General features: G+C 42.9%; 1 protein-coding gene across 1 annotated transcript; it reads right to left on the bottom strand.

Moving 5' to 3' along the window:
* Positions 1 to 768: 768 nt before the first annotated feature.
* On the bottom strand, positions 769 to 24,782 carry Polb (DNA polymerase beta). Its single transcript, XM_028782885.1, has 14 exons — positions 24,665 to 24,782; positions 24,416 to 24,473; positions 20,382 to 20,448; positions 18,060 to 18,134; positions 17,315 to 17,373; positions 15,322 to 15,371; positions 12,811 to 12,862; positions 10,550 to 10,604; positions 10,397 to 10,469; positions 9,950 to 10,020; positions 7,210 to 7,296; positions 3,778 to 3,842; positions 3,218 to 3,357; positions 769 to 1,016 (listed from the first exon to the last, which is right to left on the bottom strand). The coding sequence occupies exons 1-14, from the start codon at positions 24,723 to 24,725 to the stop codon at positions 922 to 924; spliced, it is 1,008 nt and encodes a 335-aa protein (XP_028638718.1). The 5' UTR covers positions 24,726 to 24,782; the 3' UTR covers positions 769 to 921.
* Between the last annotated feature and the right edge of the window lie 247 nt (positions 24,783 to 25,029).

Below are 25,029 nucleotides of genomic sequence, written 5' to 3'. Positions count from 1 at the left end.
TCCCAGCACTTGGGAGTTGGGAGGCAGAGGCAGGCGGATTTCTGAGTTCCAGGCCAGCCTGGTCTACAGAGTGAGTTCCAGGACAGCCAGGGCTACACAGAGAAACTCTGTCTCAAAAAAATAAAAATAAAAAAATTGAAATTGTATGTTTGTGTACAACGTGCTCTTTGATACACAGTGGACTGCCTACCAGACAAAGTAATGAATGCTATCGAGACGCCATCGACCTGTGAGTCGTGGCAGGTGAAGGGCTCCCACCTGAGACAAAGCCCACACCTGTTCTGGTTATCATAGGTATCTAGTTACCACACCTGTATCTAGTTATATACTGCGCACGGGACATGGTCAAAGACGCCACAGTTATGAAGGCCCCTTGTTTCTTCTTCTCATCCCCAGCCCCTTTTCTTTTTAGACAGGGTCTCACTGTGTAGCTTAGGCATCCTAGAATTCAGTATGTGGACCAGGCTGGCCTTGAACTCACAGAGATCTGCCTGTCTCTGCCTCCCAAGTCCTGGGATTACGGATGTGCACCACCATGCCTGGCAGGCTCTGGTTTCTAAAGATACTGAAGCGACTTCCAAAGGTAGCTCTGGAAGAGCCAGCTAACCTGTAAGGTAAACAGGGACAAGCTGGGAAGACTGTGCTGCAGTGTGAGGCGGAAGTAAAAGTCATTAAACTCTGTCTATCACGTCAGCTCTTACGTTTCTCTAGTAAACCCATGGTACTGTGATCACAGACATAACTAAATTTATACACAATAAGACAATATTCAATAATAATAGCTCAAGAGGTTTATTGACCATTACATGGTAGGCACAGAGAAGATGCAATTACTTAAAAACACCAAAAACCCTTACATAGCAAAGGTTAAGAAATAAATTAGGACTCCTAGTGGGATGTGGCTGGGGTGGAGAGAGGGCATCATTCACTTCTGTCCTTGGGCTCCCGGTAGCGCCACTGGATGTAATCAAAAATGTCCCGCTCACTGTCCACAGGAAGGGGCTCCCCAGCAACTCCTGCAAGTAGAGAAAACAAAAGCAGTTTAAGAACTAGTCTGGGAACTCTTTAAATATCACAGACTGAGAGCTACCCTGGCCCGAGGGACTCCATCAGAAGTGCAGGCTGACTCAGAATGCAGGGCCCAGGTTCCATTTCCAGCTCGGGGAGGGGTAGGGTGGAGAGAAGTGAGTAAGCCACCTGGAAGGAGTTCTTTCCTACTTGGCTTGCTTGCTGACACCAGTCTGCATGAATCTCTTGCCTTATGACCAGTGTGATAGACAGAACCTGGGAGTCCCAACCACGGCCAGGAGTCACCCTAGTTCATGGCCCTTTCTGCTGGATCTCATAAAATAGTGTTTCTGCAACTCAGACTGTGGTTGTTCTTAAGCCAGCAGTAGTGGCATGACTTAGAAGTTTACCAATATTATGGACTCTTGTGTCAGGTGTGTACATGGCTAAGCCACCCTGGGCTACAGAGCAATGCCCTGTCTCCAAAATTAAATCAATGAATGAAATACAGATGCTTGAGTACCTATGAAATTAGAACCCACATGTTTAATAAGGACCCAGTAAACGGTGTGAATGTTTGAAATTTGGAAAACAGTGCTCCAATCTGCATGGGATCTAAGTCCTGTCTGTGTAACTTTTAGGATGATAAAGCTTTATTCTTCCAATAGATACTACTAGTAAACTACATAGTAGACTGTGAAATGTCAAACAAAAATTTTAAATTCTGATTTTAAAAAACATTTATTATATTCATTTATTAGTTTCGCATGTGGGGTGTGAACATGGGCATGTATATACGTGGGCATGCGTATGTAACAGAGGTCACATGTGGAAGACAGAGGACTGCAGAAACCTGTTCTCTTCCACTGTGAGTCCCAGGGCCAGGGCCAGGCTTTTAGGAAAGTCCTCACCTACTGAGCAGCCTCATCTACTCTTTAATCTTACAGCACGGCATGAAAATAATTACTCAGGAATTACTCTGTAATTTTTTAAATTTTGTTTTATTTTCTCCTATGAGAGTGGGAGTGGTGGCGATGGCACCCAGGGCCTTACTGCGTCCCAAGAGCATGCTTTATTACTGAGCTGCAGTCTCAGGCACCAGGCTTGAGTGATACTAAAAGATACCCAAGATATGACACCCAAGTTCTTCTTCATGAGTCTCAGAGATACATCAAAACAAAACCCTTTAGATCAGTAAGATTTTTTAATGAGTATTATAAGTAGGTTTGAAGGACTTAACACCCCCCCCCCCCCACACACACACACGCACGAGCGTGCGCGCGCGCGCACACACACTTGGCTGGGGATCAAAGCCAGGGTGTACTGCAGCAACTCAGCTGCAGCTCTAGCCATGTAACCAGTTCTAACGGACTAGAAATAACGTTTGCCTTAAGGCCATCAGTTGAGGCCTTAAAAGGATTTTTTGTTTCCTATGTTTAAAAACATAAAGAAGCTACAATTAAATGGCAGGTGTTTTAGTTAGGTTTCCATTGCTGTGAACAGACACCATGACCAAGGCAACTCTCATAAGAACAACATTTAATTGGGGGCTAGCTTGCAGGTTCAGAGGTTCAGTCCAGTATCATAATGGTGGGAGCATGGCCCTGTCCAGGCACGCATGGTGCCAGAGGAGCTGAGAGTTCTACATCTTGTTACAAAGGCAAACTGGGGAAGACTGGCAAAGCCCATGCCCACAGTGACACTCTTCCTCCAACAGGGCCACACCTCCTAAAAGTCCCACTCCCTGGGCCAAACATATCAAACCGCCACAGCAGGATTACTAAAAGTCACCTTAGAATTTGTTCTCTTAAAATACCTTGTTTTTGAGAGGAAGCTCATGTAGCCTAGGTTGCCCTCAAACTTGCTGAGTAGCCAAGGCTAATCCTACTTCCACACCTCCTTAGTGCTGGGATTACAGGCACTGTAGCACATGCTGACAATTTCAGCTAAAACATCCTTGCAAACAACTTTCTCTCCAGATGAAAGGATGGCTGCACAGGCAGTCACAGACACTCACCAGTGACCCCCAGGGGGTGGATGGTATAAGGCAGTCACAGACACTGACCAGTGACCCCCAGGGGGTGGATGGTATAAGGCAGTCACAGACACTGACCAGTGACCCCCAGGGGGCGGATGGTGTAAGGCAGTCACAGACACTGACCAGTGACCCCCAGGGGGCGGATGGTGTAAGGGAGTCACAGACACTCACCAGTGACCCCCAGGGGGCGGATGGTGTACTCATTGATTGTGAAGCCCTTTTCCAGGGCATGCGCTCTCATATTCTTATTAAAGATGTCACTCCCAGTGAAGTAGAGAACACCACAGTAGTACTGATCTTTAGGGATCAACCTTAGGGAAAAATATTTCCTTATTACATATTTCAAGTTTGACAAATAAAGGTTTTCTAAAATCAGTAAAGACGAAACACCTGAGGTAAGTCTACGTACTCTAGTCACCCACAAAAATCAGATGTTAGGGTGACTGCCTGCTAATTTGGACCCACAAGGTAAGTAAAAGGAAGATTGCCTTTGCCTTGAGCTTTCTGCTTTACATTCACCATTGTCCCAAACCTCCCCTCACCTCTTGAGTCAGCTGGGGTTCCAGAATGGGGGGAACCTCAAACAGTAGGGGTCACCCTCTGACAGGAGAAATTACTGGTGAGGCTGAGGCTACACACTGAAGCAGGAATAACCACCTCTCAGGAACCACTCTGCATATCTATGTAACCTTAAGTAGAGGAGCAAATGGACTCAAGAATCCGAATCATACCTGATATCGATTCTCCTGTGTGGATATTCCTTTTCCTCATTCTCACTGGGAAGCTGGCAAACACCCTACAGGAATATTGTAGAGAATGTTTAGATACCTTCAACTTAAGGTTTACTGTTCATCAAATGTTCAAGGTGAAGATACTTCGAGCTTATTCCAGCAGTCCTAGAATTCTGTGTACTTTTAGTATAGAACTATGTCTAGGCTCTATGTGAAGATGAGGCTGTGTCCCGTGCTGTCACTGAGCTGCTCTAAGCTGTGTGAAGCTGGGGCTTTCAGACTGCCTGCCCTGGATGACTCTATTCTGAGTCCAAATGCAGAGGCAGTTCAGCTGCACTCCACTGTGCTGAGAGACCATCCAGCAGCAGCCATGAGGTAGAGACTAGTAACTTATCCTTAAACATGAAGAAGTGCCACCTGTAAACCCATCAAGGAAGACTGGGAACACAGGGATACACGGACTATTAAAACTATGCCAGGAAAACTGGGTAGGCCTGAGACAAATCAGTATCTTCTACCTGAACCCTTCACTTATAAAAGGTCACCCAACATTGTAGCGTCCAGACCCACTGATGGGTTGGCATCTCCACTAGGCACATGTCAAACAATGTACAGCCAGGACATTCCCAGTGTTTTCACCGTATGTATGACATACTGAGATTATCTACACGTTCACCTGCCCACCCTTCCGGACCTGGTCCTGACCTTGCCCTGAGTGTCCTGGTGCTTCTGTAGCTCAGCCTGACTCCATAACTACTCAGTCCTAAATGTTTCCAGGAACTCTCCAACTGGTTTGTTAGCATTTGATCTAGCCAGCTGGGGAGCTGTAACTGTGTAGTTTGTAAACTTATTATTATTCAATGAATTCTGATGCTGCAGAGAGACATGCTTCAGATACAGTGTGCCATGTCAGGATGTACAGCCTCCATCTGCTCAGAGTAGTCCCGATAACTAAATAGCCACATGCCAGGCGAGCAAGGGTCATGTTCCTAGGACTTCACCTTTGCAGCTTCTAAAGTAGAGATTAGTCAAGGAAGGCACCAAGCATGAGACACAGAGACCAGAACAAACAGGAAGAAGCAACCCAAATAAAATAATAATTATGCACAAAGCAAACAAATTGAGAACGCTGCCAGTAATATTCACAGAAAACAAGGTAATTTGATTCATGAAGCAGGCAGAATATTACAGAAGAGAAATACTCAAGAAAGAATTGAGTGTGATATAAAAGTAGGAGAGTTTGAAGAAGTCTTAGAAATAGAGAAAACAAAGCAAACAAGAAATTAAAAGAGGAGATGACTGGGTTGTCTTCTATGTGCCTGAGGCTCCCTACAGTTCTAGTGTTTATTAACATTTACTTTATTTTAATTGTGTGTAATGCAGAGACAGTGGGGCAGAACAGAACCCAGGAAAATGGGGATTTATTTGATTATTAAAAACCCTATTATATCAAGCAAATTGTGAAGTAGTTCTTTCTTACCTTCTCTGTAATGTGTATGGGTGTACAAATTGAGTTTAGTGTGCACAGTGAGTTAACCCACCCTTACTGTTACAGGCAGCCTCGGACACCCTCCACATGGTGAGTTAAGTTTTATCGCTTTTCCCTTTCCAAAAACAGGCAACAGTTCTGAATTGGATGATTACTCATCCTACACAGGTAAAAAGCTACACAATTTGCCATATAACTTTCAAAATTTTAAAATCTTGTGTGTGTGTGTGTATGTGTGTGCGCACACACAGAAGAGGAGATGCCCACAGAGGCCAGAGGTGTTGGGCCTCCTGAAGCTGGCAGTATGGGGAAGTTGTGAGCCACCTGCTGTCGGTGGGAAGGATTGATCTCAGGTCTTCTGGATGAGTAGTACACACTTTCAAGTGCTGAGCCATCTCTCCAGCCTCAAACCTCACAATGTTTCTCACTGTAAGTGCCTACTGTCATATTCTAAGCTAATGTGTCACTAAAAGTTACTTAGTCTCACTCAGCAAAACAGAAAAGTCTGATCTAAACTGGGCATTTTCTTTAGCTATTCCTCCAGCTTAATGAAACAGATTTGTTTTCATGGTATGAAACATATCTTCCCGGCATCACCAAGTTCTGCCTCAAATTCCCCTTCAGGTGGTCCAGCCACGGTGGTTCCCAGCTGGAATTACCAGGAGGTGCTCGGCTGCAGCCCTGGGTGCCGGACTCACAGGCTATTTGTCATCAAAGATTGGTTTCTACTTCTCTGCTCTCTTACTCAAGGCTAATTTTACTATCTAATGTGCTAATGTTAAAGACGACCTCTGTGGTCCTGGAGAGTTCTTAGATATAAAATAGCTATGCAGCTGTCACCCACCCGTGTCCACCTCAACGGTGCGCCCAAGCGATGCTCCCTGCTTCGGGCTCTGGATACCACTGGTGCTCTCCTTTACAACGATGTGCTCTGTCTTTCTCAATCACTGCCTTGCACATCAGCTTTCCTTTCAGTCATGTGACATGGGAAGAGTGCAGCACGGAGAAAACCAAACCCAAATGAAGTAACAGAAGAATGCCAAGCCAAGGGAAACCATGAGAACTTGACTTTCATTAGCTTTCCTGCTTTCTCACTCAGAGACTTACCTATCTGTTTTTAATATATTGGGCTGGTTTGACCTGGAATGCACCATGTAGCCCAGGCAATACTTGAACTCATGGCAACCTTCCTGCTTCAACCTGAGTGCTGGGTTAACATCTTAGTCCAAAGGCCACAGAACTCTGACAGTTCAGCAGAGTGGATTTTACAAAGTCTCCACAAGTGCCCTTTTGTAGGCTCCCTGCACAAGGCTTTCCCCAGTGCATCCTGTTGTGAACCTAAATCCCCTTTCTCCCTTCACCGCTGTAGCTGTAACAGATTACTAATCAGGCTTGGTGATGCTTTTCTTTTTTCTCTCTTTTCTTTTTTCCTTTTCCCTCTCTTCCCTTTCCTTCCCTACCCTTCCCTTCCTTTTTTGCCTTCCCTCCCCTACCCCTCCTTCTTTTGAGACGGTTTTTTCCACCTGGAACTAATCAGGCATTTCAAATTTCACTCACTAAAAATCTTCTGAGTCAGAGAATATGAAACTATTTGCTATTTTAGGAAAGAATTTACTGTGTGCTTGTTATTATGAGTAGTTTTAAAGAGCAAATTCTGCCTAATTATTTTAATGATTCAAATTATTAACAAAGTGTTTATAAGAAAATGCTTTACTAAAATGTTCTGAAAGTAGCTCTGAGAGCTAGGAGTCTTGATAATTCCTTCCCCAAGCTCTCAGAGTTCTGCTATCTCTTCTGTAACTGTTGTCTGAGGCAGGGTCTCCCTGTGGAGCTCTGGCCGTCCTGGAGCTTTGCCTGTGCCACCATGCTCTGCCCTGCAGCTATTTGTTGATGGTGACAGAAAGCGACAAGTCACTGAGGAGGTAAAACAAAGGAATACTTACCATGAACTTTGTTTCACCCTTTGACAGAGTATCTGTAATGAAATTGACTTTTTGTAACTGTTCCACAACACGATGTAACAACTTTGGCTGCATAATCACAATTAGGAAATAGAAAAAGAATTCTGTTACAACAAGAAAAAACGGTTTCTGGTGTTGGAAAGTGAACCCAGGGCCTTAGTCTCTGCCAGTGAGCTATGTCCCCTAACCCTGTTTCTTTTCTTCCTTCCTTCCAGGCTGTGTGAGGACTGTGTAGACCAGGATAACCTGCTGCTGCACCATCATGCCCTGTTCTATGCAGTGCTAGGAACCCACCCTAGGGCCTGTGAATGCTACACATTCAAACAGTCTACCTGAGTTATGTCCCCAGTCCTATGCTGTTTTTTCTTTAAAAAAAAAAAATAGAAGTTACTTAAAATTGGCAGGATGGTTCAGTGGTTAAGAACACTTACTGTTCTTGAGACGACCCCAGTTCAATTTCTAGCATTCACACTAAGTGGCTCACAACTGCCTGTAACTGCATTTCTAAGGGGTCCAACCCCTCTGGTCTCTGAGGGCACCTGTGCTCACACACACACCTACACAGACACATGTGCATCATTAAAGACATACATCTCCAAAACTACTTATTCACTTAATTTACGCGTGTGCATGCCGACCCGTGCACGCTATGGTTTACAGGCAGGGACAGAGCTTCAGAGCTGGTTGTCTCTCATGTTGGGGTCTCTCAGCTCTACTCGGGATTCTCCAGGAAGACTGGCCTGCCATCTTCCACTGCTTGTCCTGCCTCTACTTTCCGTCCTCCCATAGGAATGCTGGGATTACTGACTCAGGCCAGCCACCACATCTGGCTTTTAGAGTGGGTTTCAGTCATTCAACTCAGGCTGCCAGGCTTCAGCCATCTTCCCCAGCCTCCCCTTTCATGTGTTGAGTATATTTCCCCTCTAGTAGAAAATGCATCAAACTGAACTGTTTTCTTTTCTTTCATCTTCTCCTTTTCTTCTCCCCGCCCACCCTACCCTCTTTTTGTTTTGCTCGCTTGCTTCAGAGCCCTGTCAGGCCTCAGATTCACTCTGTAGAGTGGGCTAACATAGAGCTATGCTAAACCTCTTGCCTCCCAAGTGATGAGATTACAAGTCCACGCCACCATGTCTGACCATCAAATGAAATGATTTCTTTTTCTTAGAAACCACTTATGCGGGGCTGGAGAGATGGCTGCTCTTCCAGAGGACCTGAGTATAATTCCCAGCAACCACAAGGTAGCTCATAAACATCTATAATGAGATCTTGTACCCTCTTCTGGCCTGCAAGCAGGCAGAATGTTGTACATCTAATAAATAAATCTTTTTAAAAACCTACTTATGCTTTCAGTGATAACAAACATCACTTGGCTTCATCAAAGCAAAGAATTAGTTCTTTTTACAGTAGTTATTTGTTTTATTTATTTAGTACACATGCAGAGGCAGAGAAACATCTTGAGAGAATTAGCTCTCTTCCAGGGACTGAACCCAAGTCAGGGTTGGTGGCAGGCAGCTTTACTTGATGACCCATATCTCTAGCCCTTCTGTAAGATAAAAACTCTCTTAATGAAAATATGTATTTTATGCTAAGTATTTCTGAAATTGATAACAAATAATTCTGAAAACATCTTCTTCCATTTCATCTCTTTAGATATTAGGATATGCTCAAAAACCTGAATCCTTCTCTGTTTAACTCCTTTTGCCTTTCACAGGACACAGACAGTCCAGGGGACCAGCAGGATGGCAGTGAGGGGACACCAGTATATCTACTGCTGTGGGAAGAAGTCTGCCAGGTGTCTGTGTCCTGGCTCATGTGACATCACACAGATGTAGATGCTACGCTACAAGAGTGGGCAATTATAGTAAGGAACCAGGTATGGTAGAGACCGTGGGGACAGGAGAGACGTATGAAAACACTATGGGTTCCTGATCTTCTATTCTAATGGGACAAGACCTTGGAGCGAAGGCATAGGGACGCCCCACTTGACATTTTACCTGACGTCCTTTCTAACCACAGTCTTTGGCTCTGTTTAAGATAAACTCCGAATTAGTATGGATTCCTTAAAAAAAAAAAAATCAAAACTAAAGCTGCTGCTGGAAACCAGTTACTGTGAAATATTTGCACATATGTCAACCGTAACAACCCCTAACCCTGCTGTGAGGCATGAAGTACCACAGAGCCCTCTCTGATAGTCAGTGTGTGTCTTCCCTGAGAGCTCCCACCCTCTTCCTTCCTGTGGATGCTCATGCTACAAATTAAGAGTTATTTGTAAGACATATGTGGTTTTTATCACATACAGGTATCTGTAAAAGAAATGTGGTACTATTTGTGGCATATTTTTATCTGTAGTTGCTGGTTTATCATGGAAAACAGTAAGAGGACACACAGATGTTCACGTCCCAAGAGTGGGCTCTTCCCGTAAGCCTACCTGTCACTGAGGATGGACCTCTTTCACCTTAGCGCTTCTCCTTTCTCACTTTACCCGGTGTGAGGAGCAGCAGCAGATTTCACAATCCTCTGTGTGTGTGTGTGTGTGTGTGTGTGTGTCTATATATAAAGACTGAAACCTCAGGGATAGGGTTATAGCTTAGTGGTAGAGTCCCTGCATGAGGCCCCAAGTTCAATCCCCAGCACCATAAACAAAATCCACATGGTGAAAATATAGCTACACAGTGATACACCTCCTGAGCAGGACTGACCACATTTGGTTATTCTGAGGTACCTGTTTGCTTGATTCTGACGTGAAGCTGGGGTGGGTCAGCAGAACATCCATGTCTCCACTGGACTCTGCGCCTGTGGTAAAAAAGAACATTACTGAATTCTCTATGTAAACTTACTAATTAGACCAACTTAGAATGAAATCAAAGACACACACACAAGGGCCCTACTTCCAACAGGGTAACTTTCTACCACACTGTAACTCATATCTAAAATGAGATAGAAGACTTCCATTTGCTGTCCAGTCACGCAGGTATAATGACAGAGACAACAGAGTCGGGGATAAACAGTAGTTAGGGGACAAGCATGAACAAGTAGACTTAACTAATATTAGGGCTCTTGGGAAGCCTATGACGTGACTCTAATCACATCTTTTAATCCAAGCCTGTCACACACACTGGGTAACTTTAACATTAAGCCATGAATAACTCGAGAGTATGAAGTATGTTACCTCTTCTGAAGCTGCCACAGACTGTAGCAATGTACTCAGGATCCACTTTTTTAACTTCATTAAGTACAATATCCTAATAGGAAAGAACTGAAGTCAGTACTGTAACACCAGCTGGCTTCCTCAGGCTACAGGGAGTACCATGTGTATTCTAACCTGCATCTGTAGCATCTCTTCACGAGGAATTCTCTTTTCAAAGTCCTCGAAATATCTAGAAAGACATAACAAGTAGAAAGAGATTTCGGTATAATTTTAATGTTTAAAAACTGTCTACCATATCAAGCATAGAAGAGGATCATTTGTCAAAAATCAAGACTAGAACTCAGTTAGAAGACAAGAAAGCAAGGGAAGGTGGTGGAGAAGGCACCCGTTGTTTAATCCAAACTACATCTTTTGTAAAATTTCAGACTTTAAATTCATTTCTACATAAGCTTTATATTCACATAAGAATAAAGAAATGGGGATCAGAGTGCAGCTTAGCTGGGAGACCTTTTGTCTAGCATGCACAAAGCCCTGGATAAACCAGACATGGTGGCATTTGCCTGTAATTACAGCACTTAGGTGTTCATCCTTCTCTGGCTACATGGCCAGTTCAAGATCAGCCCTGGATACATGAGCCCTAGTCTAAACAAACAACTAAACAACCCAGACTACAGTAAAATAGACAGTATTGCTGCATGTGTTCATAGGAGACTGCCCTCTACTGATAAAGTTAAAGGTTTATAGTTCAAAGCAAGTAAAATCTGCAAAAAGAGGAAGACAGTTCTGATGTGTTACTGTCTTAACGGGAGCTGGATGCTAATGAATCTATATATGGCTTTATTTTATTTCCTTTCTAAATAACATTTAGCACAAAAATCTAGAAGGAATTTTGCATGTTTACAACATGACAATGATAAATGTTGAGGATATGGGTATGTTACCCTAATTTAAAACATTATACAATGTATACATGTAGAAAATTATACCAAAAGTTTTCAAAATTTTTGTACTTAAATATTATCCTACAATATGGATGAACCTAAGAATAACAAGACACTGAGTCAATAAGCCAGTCGTGAAGGTGTGAGCATCCAGACCAGGGAAAGTTGTAGCAGTAGAAAGATTACTGGTTCCTAAGCTTAGGGAGAAGTGTGTGAGGGTTAGGTGAGGAAGAGAATCCCAGGATCCCTTAGGGTAGGACAAATGCCCTAAAACTGACTGTAATCATGGCTGCACAACCCTGTAAATACATTAAAAGTTGTTCAATTGTGTATTTTACACAGGTTAACTGCATAATGTATAAACTATATCTCAGGAAGCCCAACAGGAGAGTACTGCAGCATGAAATAATGTCTACACATATGCCTAAGCTACTGCATGGATCCTGAACAGTCTTGAGTGCACAGGCTCTTCAGAAGACCTTATAAATTCCCCTAACACTCAGATTCTCCAAGAATTACAGAAATGAAAGAAATCATAAGGCACCAATAGGAAAAAAAATGTAATTTGGACCAAATCACCAAGATTATATAACTCCAGAGATAGAGTGCTAGTACACTAACACTGTAACACATGCTACACAAAGCCGTTGTCGAGACTGGTATACTATACCTTCATTTACATATCTGAGCTCTTTCTTATATTCATGCAAACTTTACATGCCTCATGTTCACAGGTCAGGGGTAAGTTCCTCCAGAGCTACTTGAGCTGGGTCTACACCTCAAGCCTGTAATCTGAGATCTTGGAGGGCCAGGCAAGAGAATCACAAGACTGAGACCAGCCTGGGCTACATGAGGAGTTCAAGGTGAAACAATCTCTCAAACAACAGCCACTCCCCCAAAGAACCACACCTAAACTCTATGTGATATACTCAGTTCTCACTTCTCAATATTTTAAAAGGAAGTTCTCCAATAAAAGTCAAGAGAATGAAAGGAATTCTCAGTGAAAATGAAAACAATATAAGCAAGCAGCTACAATGCAACAGAACATATGAGCACAGGCATAGTTTACAAAACTGCACAAAGCTTAGCATTTCTGAATTTAAAAAGAAGGTTGTATTTAGCTAAGTCTCAAGGTTATCAAAGGACATCTATGCATGCATATGTAAAAGGCCATGTATTTGAAAGAGAGTAAGGAGAGGGATGTATGTCAAGATCTGGAGGAAGGAAAGGGAAGGGAGTAATATTATAATCTCAAGAGGTAAAGGCTGGGCAGTGGTGGCGCACACCTTTAATCCCAGCACTTGGGAGGCAGAGACAGGTGGATTTCTGAGTTCGAGTTCGAGGCTAGCCTGGTCTACAGAGTGAGTTCCAGGACAGCCAGGGCTACACAGAGAAACCCTATCTCGAAAAACCAAAAAAAAAAAAAGAAGTAAAAAACAAAACAAAACAAATGTCTATGAAAACTTTTACAAGTATCAAAACTGGCTCTCTTACTTCAGCCCAATTCGTTGATGATGGTTCAACTTATCTTCATTTTTCCTGAGATCTGAATAGGAGATAAAGTTGAGGTGTTTAAATTGAATATATTTTAGAAAAAGATATTAAACTCAATTATTTTTTCTACAAAGAACTACCCAGAAGGAAAAGATATCCAAATGATTTTCAAAATACAATGACTTAAAAAAACACCAGAGATTAAGAACCAGTAACACCTTTCCAAGTCAACATTGCAAACACCTGACTTTAATTATGTAATGAGTCAAAATTTCAATTAGTGGGTCATGAAAAAGTATAGAAACAAACGAGGAATTCCCGGCACTCTTACTGGCTAGAGTTAAAACACCCTTATCATATCTAATGTAGCTTACTGTACTGTTTATGGCAGTGATAGTATCTACAACTTCTTAAGGTTTTATAATTGACTTTTTTTTTGAGACAGGGTCTCACAACATAGTCCTGGCTGGCCTTGAACTCAGAGATCAGCTTGCCTATGCCTGCATCATTATCACTCCAGGCCTAGACTCATTCTTCTTAGACATGTGTTAACTCCCTGTTAGCGTAGAGTATGAATTTGTGAAGGCACTGTGCTGATGGAGAGAAGGGTATTATCCTCATCTTTGAACATTTATGTGTTTTCATGTAACATTTATGTGGAAAAAAATGTAACAATGTGTCTTTCTAGGCATGAATGCAGTAGCAACTTTTGCTACAGGAAAAACAATTAAGCTTCAAATGTGATTTGTTTAATAACCAGTATATTGAGAGATAAATTCCCTCTGAAGGAATGGAGAAACATATGCATTTTTTTTGATAAATGCACATATACTACCTTCCAGAGAAAATACTACCAAATATATCTTAAATGAAATGGAAACAATTATATACAGTCAGCATTATATTACATATCTGAATTATGAAATATAAAAACCAGAACAGGAAGTTCTAGCATCACCAGGTGAATAACTTTGTCAAACTCACAAGTTCTTGACCCTTTTGGCCAATCATCTCACTGGGAGAAACCGTATATGATACAGGCAAAACAATACACAGTCCTCCTGAGATACGGGTAGTTTATTTTCTGGCTAGTTGACAAGTACTACACAAGTGCCAGGGGCCATGCTGAAGTGCTCACTACTGCTTACTCTGTACTCTACAGATATTAGTATATCAAATCCTGCAAGTCAGAAATGCACACTACGTGGCCCGGAGGGACCAACAAACCCACTACCATGAGGTTTTGGAAGTGGCATTCAAAACTAGATCAGTTTCCAAAGCCTGTCCACCTGGCCTATCTGGTTGCTTAGAGGTAGCTGAACCCACAAATATTTCATCCTATGCTCAGTGGGGCACAGTACACATTCCACAGTATATGACAATGAATGCACATGGACTCTTGAAAAGTGAGGAGATACGTTACCTTTAAAGGATGCTTCTGGTAAAGGAAATGTACTAAAATTATTTGGTTTAGGCTCTAATTTTCCCTCCATTTCTTTGAAAGCAAACATTCCTCCAACAGCTGTAATCTCTGACAGAAACATTCTGTCAACACATACAGTTTAGCGTTTATTCTAAAATGTTACTGTCTCAAACATGAAGAAACAAAACCAATTTAGACCCAAATTTTTAAAATAGTCACTACTTTGTGGTCTTTAAGCTGAGAAGTCTGACCCGTGCTTTTGAGCTTTCTGAGAAGCCTTCAAAGCAGGACTGTTCCCCCTTGCCCTCCTCCCCGCATTTCAGACCCAAGTATATGTATTCCAAAGTGTCCTTCAAGGTCCTCTTAACTGTGTGACAAGTGCAAAGCCCAAGTGTACCACCACTGCCCTGATTATCAAGGAGGAGGTAAACGGGGGCTGAGACTATGCTTACTTATCCCATTATATAAAAATGCTGCAGTGGGAGAGAGAAGCCGGCAGTGCAGCCATGAGAAGCTCATCCAGGTAGAAAAAGCTCACCCAGGAATTCCAGCCGAGGGCTTCAGGTCTGCCAGTCAGTTCTGCAGGATACTGTGAGCATCTAAGTTGATGATGGTATCTCATTGCCGTGTTTGTTCTTTCACCCAGAAGACTCACCAGAGGGGACACTGTTCCCTCAGGACTGTCTACTAGAAACCCTGCCCGGCCATCTTAAGGGGGCTCCCCCATTTGATTTGGGCTAGATGTTCTGAGTGCTGGGTGTGATGATGTTTGTTATCTGCTATTTACTCTGTTTCTTTGGCTTGCTATATATACACTGACTCAAAATAAAAATGAGGCTTTTATAGCTCATTCTCTAGTTCAGATAGCATAAAGGAACTTCCTGCTTGTCTTAACTTTTTTTTTGTCATAAACCTAAAAATACCTAAAGCAGGACGGTTGACCGTATTCCAGATCTGCTCTCTACAATGTAGTTACAAAAACACCTTTATCTGCGTTCATATTTATTGACATTGGCTTGAGAACAGGGTTTCCAAGATGGCCTTCCTGGAGATTTTAACTTGGACTTAGTGACTTATGTCATACTTACCTTCTAATGTCTTAATTCCTTCATCTACAAACTTCCTTGCAGCAGCTGGCCTACAACAACAACGACAATTAAAAAAACACCGTCTCAATAGCAGGGAAAGACCAAAGTCTTCCTGATAATTGGTATGTCTTCTATTGTCAGGTACGGAGTTAATACTCAGCTAAACAAGAACTGCTGAACGCTGCATGATTACTTTGCTGACGCTCATTTTACCCAAAGAGTTTTTGCATCTTCAGTCAATTGGTGGACAACCAGGACCTTGAACATCAAAAGACACCTAAGCAGCTGGCTGTCATAAGACTAATGCACAGACATGTGGGCACTCAAACACTCATTAATTCAACTGAGATTAACTGAGGGCCTATTATGTGCCACATACACTGCTGGGAATACTACATAGACAAGACACTTCTCTGCTAGTATGTAGAGAAAGACAACAGATACGAATATAAACAAGATCAATGTCAGGTAGATGCATATAGTGTGATATCATAGAGTAGCTATGTCTCACTTTAGACTGCACAGGAAGTAGAGACCTGTGAGATGCTAAAACTGACATATGAATGAAGAAGGCCAGCTATTTGAGAGACCAAAAGAAAACCATTGCAGGTAGAGAAACAGTTCATGATGATTCCATGGATAAGTATGAGCTTGGCTTGTTCAAGAAGAAAATTAGTAATGCTCAATGACATAGGGTCATATAAAATACCACCGAGCAGTACACAGGAGTCACGAGCTGTAACATTCCCTAAGGAGGTAAGCTTGGGTCTTCCTCAAGGACAATGAATAGCTACTAGAAATGAGTAAAAGTCAGTCATAAAACCTGCTTTAGGGGTATAGATTATCACTGTGGTTACTGCTCAACAAGAAAGTGCTGTGTTGTGGAGAGCAGTTTAGCTGCAGGAGCAATAGGTACAGCACCTACATTTCCTGAAGCACTTATACTGGGTCGACTTTCAGTCTTACACAGTAAGACCGGAGAACAGAAGGAATGCACGAGGACACACACACACAATCACAAACATACACACAGGCACAGTACAGTTTGGGAGGCTCTGTAAACATCACACTATATGTGGTGAAGAAACTGACACTGATGTTAGGACCCAATATGTCAAAGAAGAAACAACACTGAACAGGGAGTCAGAGTCCTGAAAAAGGACTTCAGTTGGTCATACACCAACTAAAGGACTTCAGAAGAGTACTGTATCAGATGCTCTCTAAGTTCCCTTCAAAGAGACACTTTAGAGTAGCCTTGAATCTCTGTGGAGTCATGCTGCTTTCCAATTTCTTATGTTTAAAACTTTAATAAAGTCACTCAATAGGACAATTATTGTACCTCCTACAAGAATGTTTTGTCCCATAAAGATGAAGGGAGAACAGAGCACCACAGAACTAACATCTTATCACCAACCTCTCAGGTGCCCAGTGTTTAAGAAGCTCCCTCTGCGGCTAGCCCACAATTAATATTAAGATAAAGATTTTCAAGCCCAAACTTTAAAAATGGCTGCGTTCTTACTCAAGTTCACCAGGTGCTGTAAAGGAAGTACTTTAGCACGTGCTTTCAGAGCAGCACGTACAGTCTGCGCTTTCAGAGCAGCACGTACAGTCTGCGCTTTCAGAGCAGCACGTACAGTCTGCGCTTTCAGAGCAGCATGTACAGTCTGCGCTTTCAGAGCAGCACATACAGTCTGCAGTAAAAAGACAGACGTAAAGGTAAGTGCTGGAAGTTGGAGGAGGAGGAAGCACTTGTCTGGGGACTCAAGCTGTTTCAGGAAGGAGTAACACCACGTGCCTTGGCAGGGGCTTTAAAGAGAACAGCAACTGAACTGAGGGCACAGCTGCGGACCCTGAGTTGTAAGACACACTGTATGGGCAGCGGCGTGAAGGAGGGAGAGACGTGCAAGCTTGGGAAGGAAACAGCAGGCAATCAAGTTTGGTTGACATGAAAAAGACTAATTTACAGCCGTGTCTGTTAGGAAATCGCTCTTACCCGATGCCGGTAACTCGAGTCAGAAAATTGATGGATGAACTTGTATCATCCTGACGAATCTTTACGAAAAAGAAAAAAAATCAAATAATCATTTAAGAATGCTTTGTAAACTGAAATTATCTTATTGGAAATATATCAACATGCTAAAAATAAAGCAAAAAAGTATTTGCATTTGCAGAGAACACAAGGGCCTAACTCAGTGGTGGTAACTGAGTAGCTAAAGACTTCTCATCTCTAATTTATTTAATACATGGAATTGTTTTCTATATATATGTTGTAGAATAACAAGATCTAGCTGATTATAAACGCATCCCCTCATATAGTTAGTTTTTCAGTACCAACATTTAATCCCCACTCACTTTTCAGTTTTCAATTTTCCAATACTTTTAAAAGGTCTCTTCGTAAAAAAACAGAAATCGCATCATTAAAACAAACAAAAATCATAAAAAGTGCTCAGGAGAGTTTAGACACAGACACATGAATGATAATGACTATTTTCATCAAGATTTGCAATCAATGTGAATGCTACAGTGAGAGGAACTCTGCCCCAGACCAGCCATGTCCTAAAGTCACACACAGGAAGTGGGAGAAGAGGCTTTTCTCCTGTGACAGCCCCAGGAGACCTTCCTCATGCAGTAACAAGGTCCAATCACCATTTTTCTTTCTGAGTCTCACTAAAATGAGTTACATCAACCACTGTGCTCTAGGCCATAAGGACAGACAAGAAATCAAGTTAAAATGTTACCTTTTCCAGTTTACGCAATTTTCCAGTTGCTAAAAATTCATCAATCTTTTCAGCAATTTTTGTTCCTACTCCTGGCTATACAGAAAATTAAAAATAAAGAAGACATATAAATACAATGCTTACCAAATCCCAAGAGATAAACACTGAGGAGTAAGAAACAGGTGATTACTAGACATGCTTTGAAGCAAAAAGGTACAAAAAACTGAACCCACGGAAGAAACTCCCCAGAACAAAACACTTAAAGGACTGACACAGAAAAACTAGTAAGTAACTTTAAATTACTCTTGTTTGTGTAAAATTAACTTCTGAGGGCTGGAAATGTATACATCAGTGAGAAAGTGGCACACACACACACACACACACACACACACACACACACCCTCTACTTTTATTAAGGGAAGCTGAGAAAACTGGGGTGTCAAGAGGGCTCTGTGAGTTAGGGCACTTGTTGCCAAGCCTCATGCCCTGGGTTCATGGAGGGAGAGAACTGGTTCCTGCAAGTTGTCCTCTGACCTTCACATGGGCACCACTGCATGCATGTATTTGTACATATCCCAAATAAATAAATGCAAGCAATTTATAACACAAAAAGGAAAATGTGAATATAAAGTTGCATGCACAGTATTAAGATTACTTATTAAATTAGTGTCATGGCCTTGAAAATTAAACACAAACATCACCTGTATTCACAACCTCTAACATTTGCTTGTATTATTTAACTGAGACTGCCTATGAGAACAGGAATAGTTCATGGCAGCCTTACAGTTATGTCAAATATTGGAAAACTAATTTAAGGTTCACCAGTAAGATATGTTAAATAAATTCCTACAGTGAACTAATACGCACCCATGAGAAATATTGCAGTATTTATTGGTAAAAGAAATCAAGTGTGTTAAGAAAAAGTAAGTATATGAGATGGCTCAACATTTAAGACCATTTATTGCTCCAGCAGAAGACTGGGCTTAATTCCTAGCACCTACAGAGTGGCTCACAACTGTGCGTTACTTTGGTTCCAGGGAATCCCATGTGCTCTTCTGGCCTCCACGGGGTTCTGTGTGAACATAAACTACACAGCCACACACACATACATGTAACAAAAATTTCTTTTTAATTAAAAAAATTAAAAGTGCCGAGCAGTGGTGGTCCACACCTTTAATCCCAGGACTAGGTAGATTGATCTCTATATTTGAGGCCAGCCTGGTCTACAGAGAGAGTTCTAGGACAGCCAGGGCTACACAGAGAAACCCTGTCTCGAAAAACCAACAGATACACAAATAAACATAAAAAAGTTAAAAAATAAAAGTAATGACACCATTAACACCCAATCCTAGCTTCCGCCTTGGAGTTCCTGATTGCTATGTCAGAGGAAAGTAGAAAGGGCAGCATCCGCACCTCTAAGTCCCACCCAGCACTGATGCTACTAGATACCTTACACAGAGGCCATGAGCAGACTGACACAGCCAACAAGGCCTAACCCATGTGTAACTAAGACCTTCCCTTCCACAGCTACAGCAATCGCACTCCAAGAATTCAGTAGCTAGAAGACACTCACGGCTGCAATGCTCAACAGTATTCTTCTCAAATGTAAAACGTGAAAGAATGAAGGCCCAGTGTCTTTACTGCCTTTCCCAGTACTTAGGGATGTACTTTGCTCAGAGTGATAAACTAATGAATTCTAGACGCTTAGTAGCTCTCCTGGTCTTCTTAGCACAAGATCTTTGAAGTGAAAATACTGGGTCAAAAGATTGCTCGCAGCCACCTTCAATCCTAGCTCTACTGAGGCAGAGGCAGGAGACCTTTCTGAGTTCCAGGCCACCTAAGGCTACATAATGAGATTTTGTCTCAAAAAGGCAGGGATGGTATATACAACTTCTGCCAAATGATCCTTCAGAAAGACTGCTGTTGAGCACTCCTTCAGCAGTACACGCTCTGTCCACATGTCATATTATAGATAACCTGACAGGCACTACGTAGTGTCTTGTCTCAGTCTAACTTTACAGATGAAGCTCCGTGTTTACTGGCCCTCTTCATTATGTCTTTGTGAGAGTGTGTGCAGACACGCCACAGTGTGCATATGGAGGGCAGAGGGCAGACCGCCAGAGTCTCTCCTTTTACCATGCGGTTCCGAGGACTAAAGTCAAGTTCAGCAAGCAGGCCTGGCAGCAAGCCTTGATCTACTGAACCACCCGGTCAGTCCTGTTTAAACCTGGTCAGTCCTGTTTAAACCTGCAGGTACGCACACTAATATGATCTGACCCCCTTTCTTCCTTCCTCCCCACCCCCTCCAAAAGACAGGGCTCACCACATGCTCATTGAGCTTACCAGTTTCTTAGCTTCTGCCCCACTCTTGATTTTGTGTGGGTATTTTGCTATCACAGATGCCGCTTTTCTAAAAAAATAAAAGGAAGAAAAAGAAACAATTGAAAATCCATCAAATGCTTATTTTCTCTTAAGCCAAAATACACATATTACCAAATATCCACATTGAAGTTGTACAAGGATTGATGGTTTTCTGCTGTGTAGAACTGACTGATGGATGTTCAGGGAAAGAGCAAGACTGGAAACTGGTGAGAACGACAGTGAGGAGGATAATGGACACTGAGACTCACGAAGGCTGCCCTTGCTACTGCTACTCCTAAGTGCTAGACCCACCAGAGACCTCACGGCAGTTGACTCATGGGCTGCTTCCTCTGTGGAAAGGACAACACTCTATCCTTACTGGAGCAGACACTTATTCTGGTTATGGATTTGCCTTTCCAGCATGTGATGCTCCTGCCAAAGCTACCATCTGTGGATTGTTTCTGACGAAGCAACACGCTTCATAGCCAGGGACATGTAACAGTGGGCCCACATTCAAGGGCTCCATTGGCCTTACCATGTTCCCTATCATCCTGAAGCAGCTGGCCTGATACAGTTTGAAAATACAGTTACAGTATCAGTTAGGTGGCAGCAGCCTGGAGGCTGCTTCTGGTTTTCCAGAAGGTGGTATATGCTTTGAATCATCATCCAACACATGGAGTTATTTTCAGAAAGCATCTTTACCAAACCGTGCTGGGAAAACAGGACCGTATCTATCACCTTGAACAAAAACTAACTCAAAAGGATCAGACATGGAAACCTAAAACCTGCAAAACTGAAACTGCTAGAAGAATACACAGGCCAGAGAAGGGCCTGACAGGTGCAGGAGAGGACTTTCTAAGTAGGACTCCATTTGACAAGAATTAAGACCAACAATTAACAAGTGGGACTTCATAAAACTAAACGTTTCTGCACAGCTAAAGAGACAACCCCACATAGGGGAGGAAGCTCTCAAAATGAGAAAGACTCTTTGCCAGCTACACGATCTGACAGAGGATTAATATGCAGAACTGAAAAACTAGAGAATCAAAACACAAACAAACCAATGAGTTATTTTAAAAATGGGTCAGGGATCTGAACAGAGCTTGAAAGAAGATTAAAAATGGCTGATAAATAAACCATCCCGAGCAAGTAGAGAAATCCAAATCCAGCAACTTTGAGATCTCACCTTACTCCAGTCACGAAAACTGTTGTACAGGGTGTGGTGGACAGGGAACCTCATTGACTGTTGGTGAGATTGCAAACGGGTGCAACCAGTCAGGGAATTAGTCCAGAAATCTACCCTATGACGCAGCTATATTACTCTTCAGCATACGCCCAAAGGACTGACATCCTATTCCAAAGACACATGCTCTGCCGTGTTCATCGCTGCTCTAGTCACAACAGGTATGAAATGGAAACAACCTAAATGTCCTTCCGTCTTCAAACAGGTAACAAAAATGTGGAATTCTATTCAGCCATAAGGAATAGTCAGCTGAATGTGATGACTCACATGTGCCTTTAATCCCAGCACTGTGTCGGGAGGCAGACACAGGAGGATCTCTGACTTCAAGGCCACTGTGGTCTAAGTAGTGAGTTCCAGGACAGCCATAGGTACAAAGAAAGACCCTGCCTCAAATAAATAAATAAAAATTAATCCACAAACTTTGCAGGTAAATGCAACTAGAAAAGGTCATAACAGGTAATCCAAACCTGGAAAGATGAGTATCACATTTCCTTTCTACTGGAGGCTCCTAGCTTCAAATCTCCAGATATGAGTACCTCAAAGTAACTGTAAAAACCAGTTACTAACATGGGACCTTGGAAAGGACAGGAGCTTCCGGGAGCGATAGAGAGAGAACAGCACCGTTCAAGTGATACAGTGGAGTGAGGAATGAGAAAAAGGTGGGGCTATAATTACAGAATGGGGTGAGAGAATACAGAAGGATGAAGGCTGGTAAAATAACAGTATGGATGTCTTCCTTTAAAAAAAAAAACAACGACAATAAATGTAAATCTGTGTATAATACATACATAGTTTAAACTCTGAGCTAATAATGCTCCCTCCAAAAGCCAAAAACACCCAAGCAAACATCCAAAGCTAGGCATGAGAGAAGTCCTGTTTTGAGTTTTTGGCCAGGGATGTCCTAGTATGTCATGTATGTTCTCAAACATACAGGCTACTGCTATTGCCTTTGGTGGCACCCTAGAAGCCACCAAAGAAGTAGAAGGTAAGTGCCTATTGCTGAAGAACCATGCATTTCAGACACAGGGCTGGAATGTGACCTGAACTGTCCCTTCCCTGAGGACTAGCTTTCATGGTATCAGAAGGCACCATGCGAGCTTCCAAAGGAGAGAACCAACCAACAGGCCTACACAGTTATGACACTTATGACCCACAATGACCTGCATGGCATGCTAACTCTAAGGGTGCAGTAGGGACACATGTATCCCAGTGGTAACCAACAGCTCTCTAATTGGACTTAAGACTCACTCATCAAGAGGGAAATCAATCTTACCTGGTACCAACAACCTAGACAACTACCTAGAGCTAGTGAAGTCATAGGTCTTGGAGAAGAACCTACAACCACTACTTTCCCAAAGCAGCACAATCCCTAACTACAGTCTAAATGTTCATCCTTATACTCACAGACATGTGTAGCCTTCACATACCCACAGATAAATACAGCCTTCACATACCCACAGATAAATACAGCCTTCACATACCCACAGGCAAGTGTAGCCTTCACCCCTCATCAAGAAAACTGCTCTTTGCAACAGAGACCATTATAGAAAACCACAACCAATCAAAATGCAGAGTCCTGGAGCCGAGTCCTAATGGATATGTCTACAAACTAACTCCTAAACCTAAGGCCCAGGGAACATTGTACAAGAGTGAATGGGAAGACTGTGGGAGTCAGAGGATCAGAGAAATCGCTGAGAGACCGTGTTGCCCAGTAATGTCAGAAGCTACACTCATAAGGTCTCACTAACATCACTACCTAAACACGAGCTGAACAAGGACAAATGTAACAGACACACCAAAGTGGTCAGGACCTCAACTCTACACAAAGAACCACAGGGAACTAAGGAATACTGAGAGCAGAGAGACAGTCTTTGCCAGGGAAGACACACCAGTTGGTTATCCAATAGCAACCGGTCAGTCCCGAAAACGTGCAAGTAACACTATACAGTTGGTGCAGGTTGTATTTATGTATTTATGAAAATGTATGTATATACATATATAAATATATATGGAACAACAATTAGTGAAAAAAAGGAGGTTATGAATTTGAGAGATCAAAGAGGGGATTATATATGGAAGTGTTTGGAGGGAGGAAAAGGGGAAATGATGTAATTATAATCCCCCAAATAAAAGAAATATTAAAAACAAATAATAATGATGATTCCAGATGAGAAAAATCCAGGCATGGAACAGGCTATTCAAGAACACTAACTGTAAGGACGTATGGGCTAGCTTGGGGAAAGCAAGGATAGTTAGCTTTTACTTTTAGAAGCTGAGGGGCTTTGAGACGTTTATAGGTTAAGTAGCTAACTTTGGGAATAACGGACAGGAGAAGGTGCCCGCTGAGGTTTGCGGTGATGGGCAATTGGTTTTCAGGAAGGTAACAGGATCTGTTACAGTCCAACCAGAAGGAAAGGTGACTTCCTGAACGACATCTATTTCACAGTTCTGACCTCATCTACCGTTGTTTATTATGCTTTAAAGCCGCCCTGATATTTCTAGTCATTCAAGATTAATGGTGGGAATAAAATGCATTAGACATCTATTTTCAGTCAGAACTGTAAACGCTCCTGAATTAACCCTATAAAGCTCTGCCAAAATCCTGTATAAGTTAAATAAAGTGCCACTTGGCTTTTTCTCTTTTTTTTCTTTTTTCTTTTTTAAAGCTCTTTCCGATCCTCCAAAGAACCACTGGACACCCGCCCCCCCCCCCCCCCCCCCCTGCTAAGTGACAGCAAACTAGGATGCCCTGGATCGCCAGCTAACAACGTACCTGTACGCATTGTATTTGTGGATCGCTTGGTTCACGTTCTTCTCAAAGTTTGCGAGTTCTGAAAAAGACAACAAAGGGCTCGAGGACACAAGGACACACCCGCGAACGCGGGTCCCGGGAGGGAGGTGTGGACGGGATCCTCCTCCGCCGGCCGGGACCGACGCTGCCGGGCGCTGCGACTGCGACCAGGGGGGTGGGAGAAGCGAGGCCCGGCCGAGGAGAGGGACCCGAGGGCGGCCCGGGACTCACCCACGAGCATGTCCGTGATGCCGCCGTTGAGGCTCTCCTGCGGCGCCTTGCGTTTGCTCATGGCGCCGGGGACCCACACCTGGGTCCTACCGGTGGAACAATGGCGGCGCCTGACAGGGCGCAGCGCGGTGACGTCACGCGCCAGGCTACGGGGCGGGGCTAGCGGGTGCCGGAGCGGTAGTGGGGAATGCCTGAGCGGAGGGAGCGAGGAGATCAGGGTCACAGTCTGGTGGGTTAGTCTGAGAGATGTCTCTGCTCTCCTAGTCTGAGAACAATCTGATTTAGAGCCTGAGCTGCAGAAGGAGGTGGACGTTGGCTGCTGTGGAAGATAGCCGTGGAACTCATGGCCTGCATTGAATGTGATG

This window comes from Grammomys surdaster, unplaced genomic scaffold (genome assembly GCF_004785775.1).
Source record: "Grammomys surdaster isolate TR1022 unplaced genomic scaffold, NIH_TR_1.0 919, whole genome shotgun sequence".
Lineage (NCBI taxonomy): Eukaryota > Metazoa > Chordata > Mammalia > Rodentia > Muridae > Grammomys > Grammomys surdaster.
Note: the sequence above shows the minus strand (reverse complement) of the source record. Positions and strands in the feature narration are given on the sequence as shown.

Bases quoted from the DNA above. Each gene is read 5' to 3' on its own strand.
- Polb (XM_028782885.1), bottom strand. From the start codon at position 24,725: ATGAGCAAACGCAAGGCGCCGCAGGAGAGCCTCAACGGCGGCATCACG. The intron at 17,374-18,059 runs GTAACATTTTAA...TTTTTCGTAAAG, and splicing joins AATTGCGTAAACTGGAAAAG to ATTCGTCAGGATGATACAAG. The intron at 7,297-9,949 runs GTACCTCAGAAT...GTGATTATGCAG, and splicing joins CGTCAGAATCAAGCAAACAG to CCAAAGTTGTTACATCGTGT.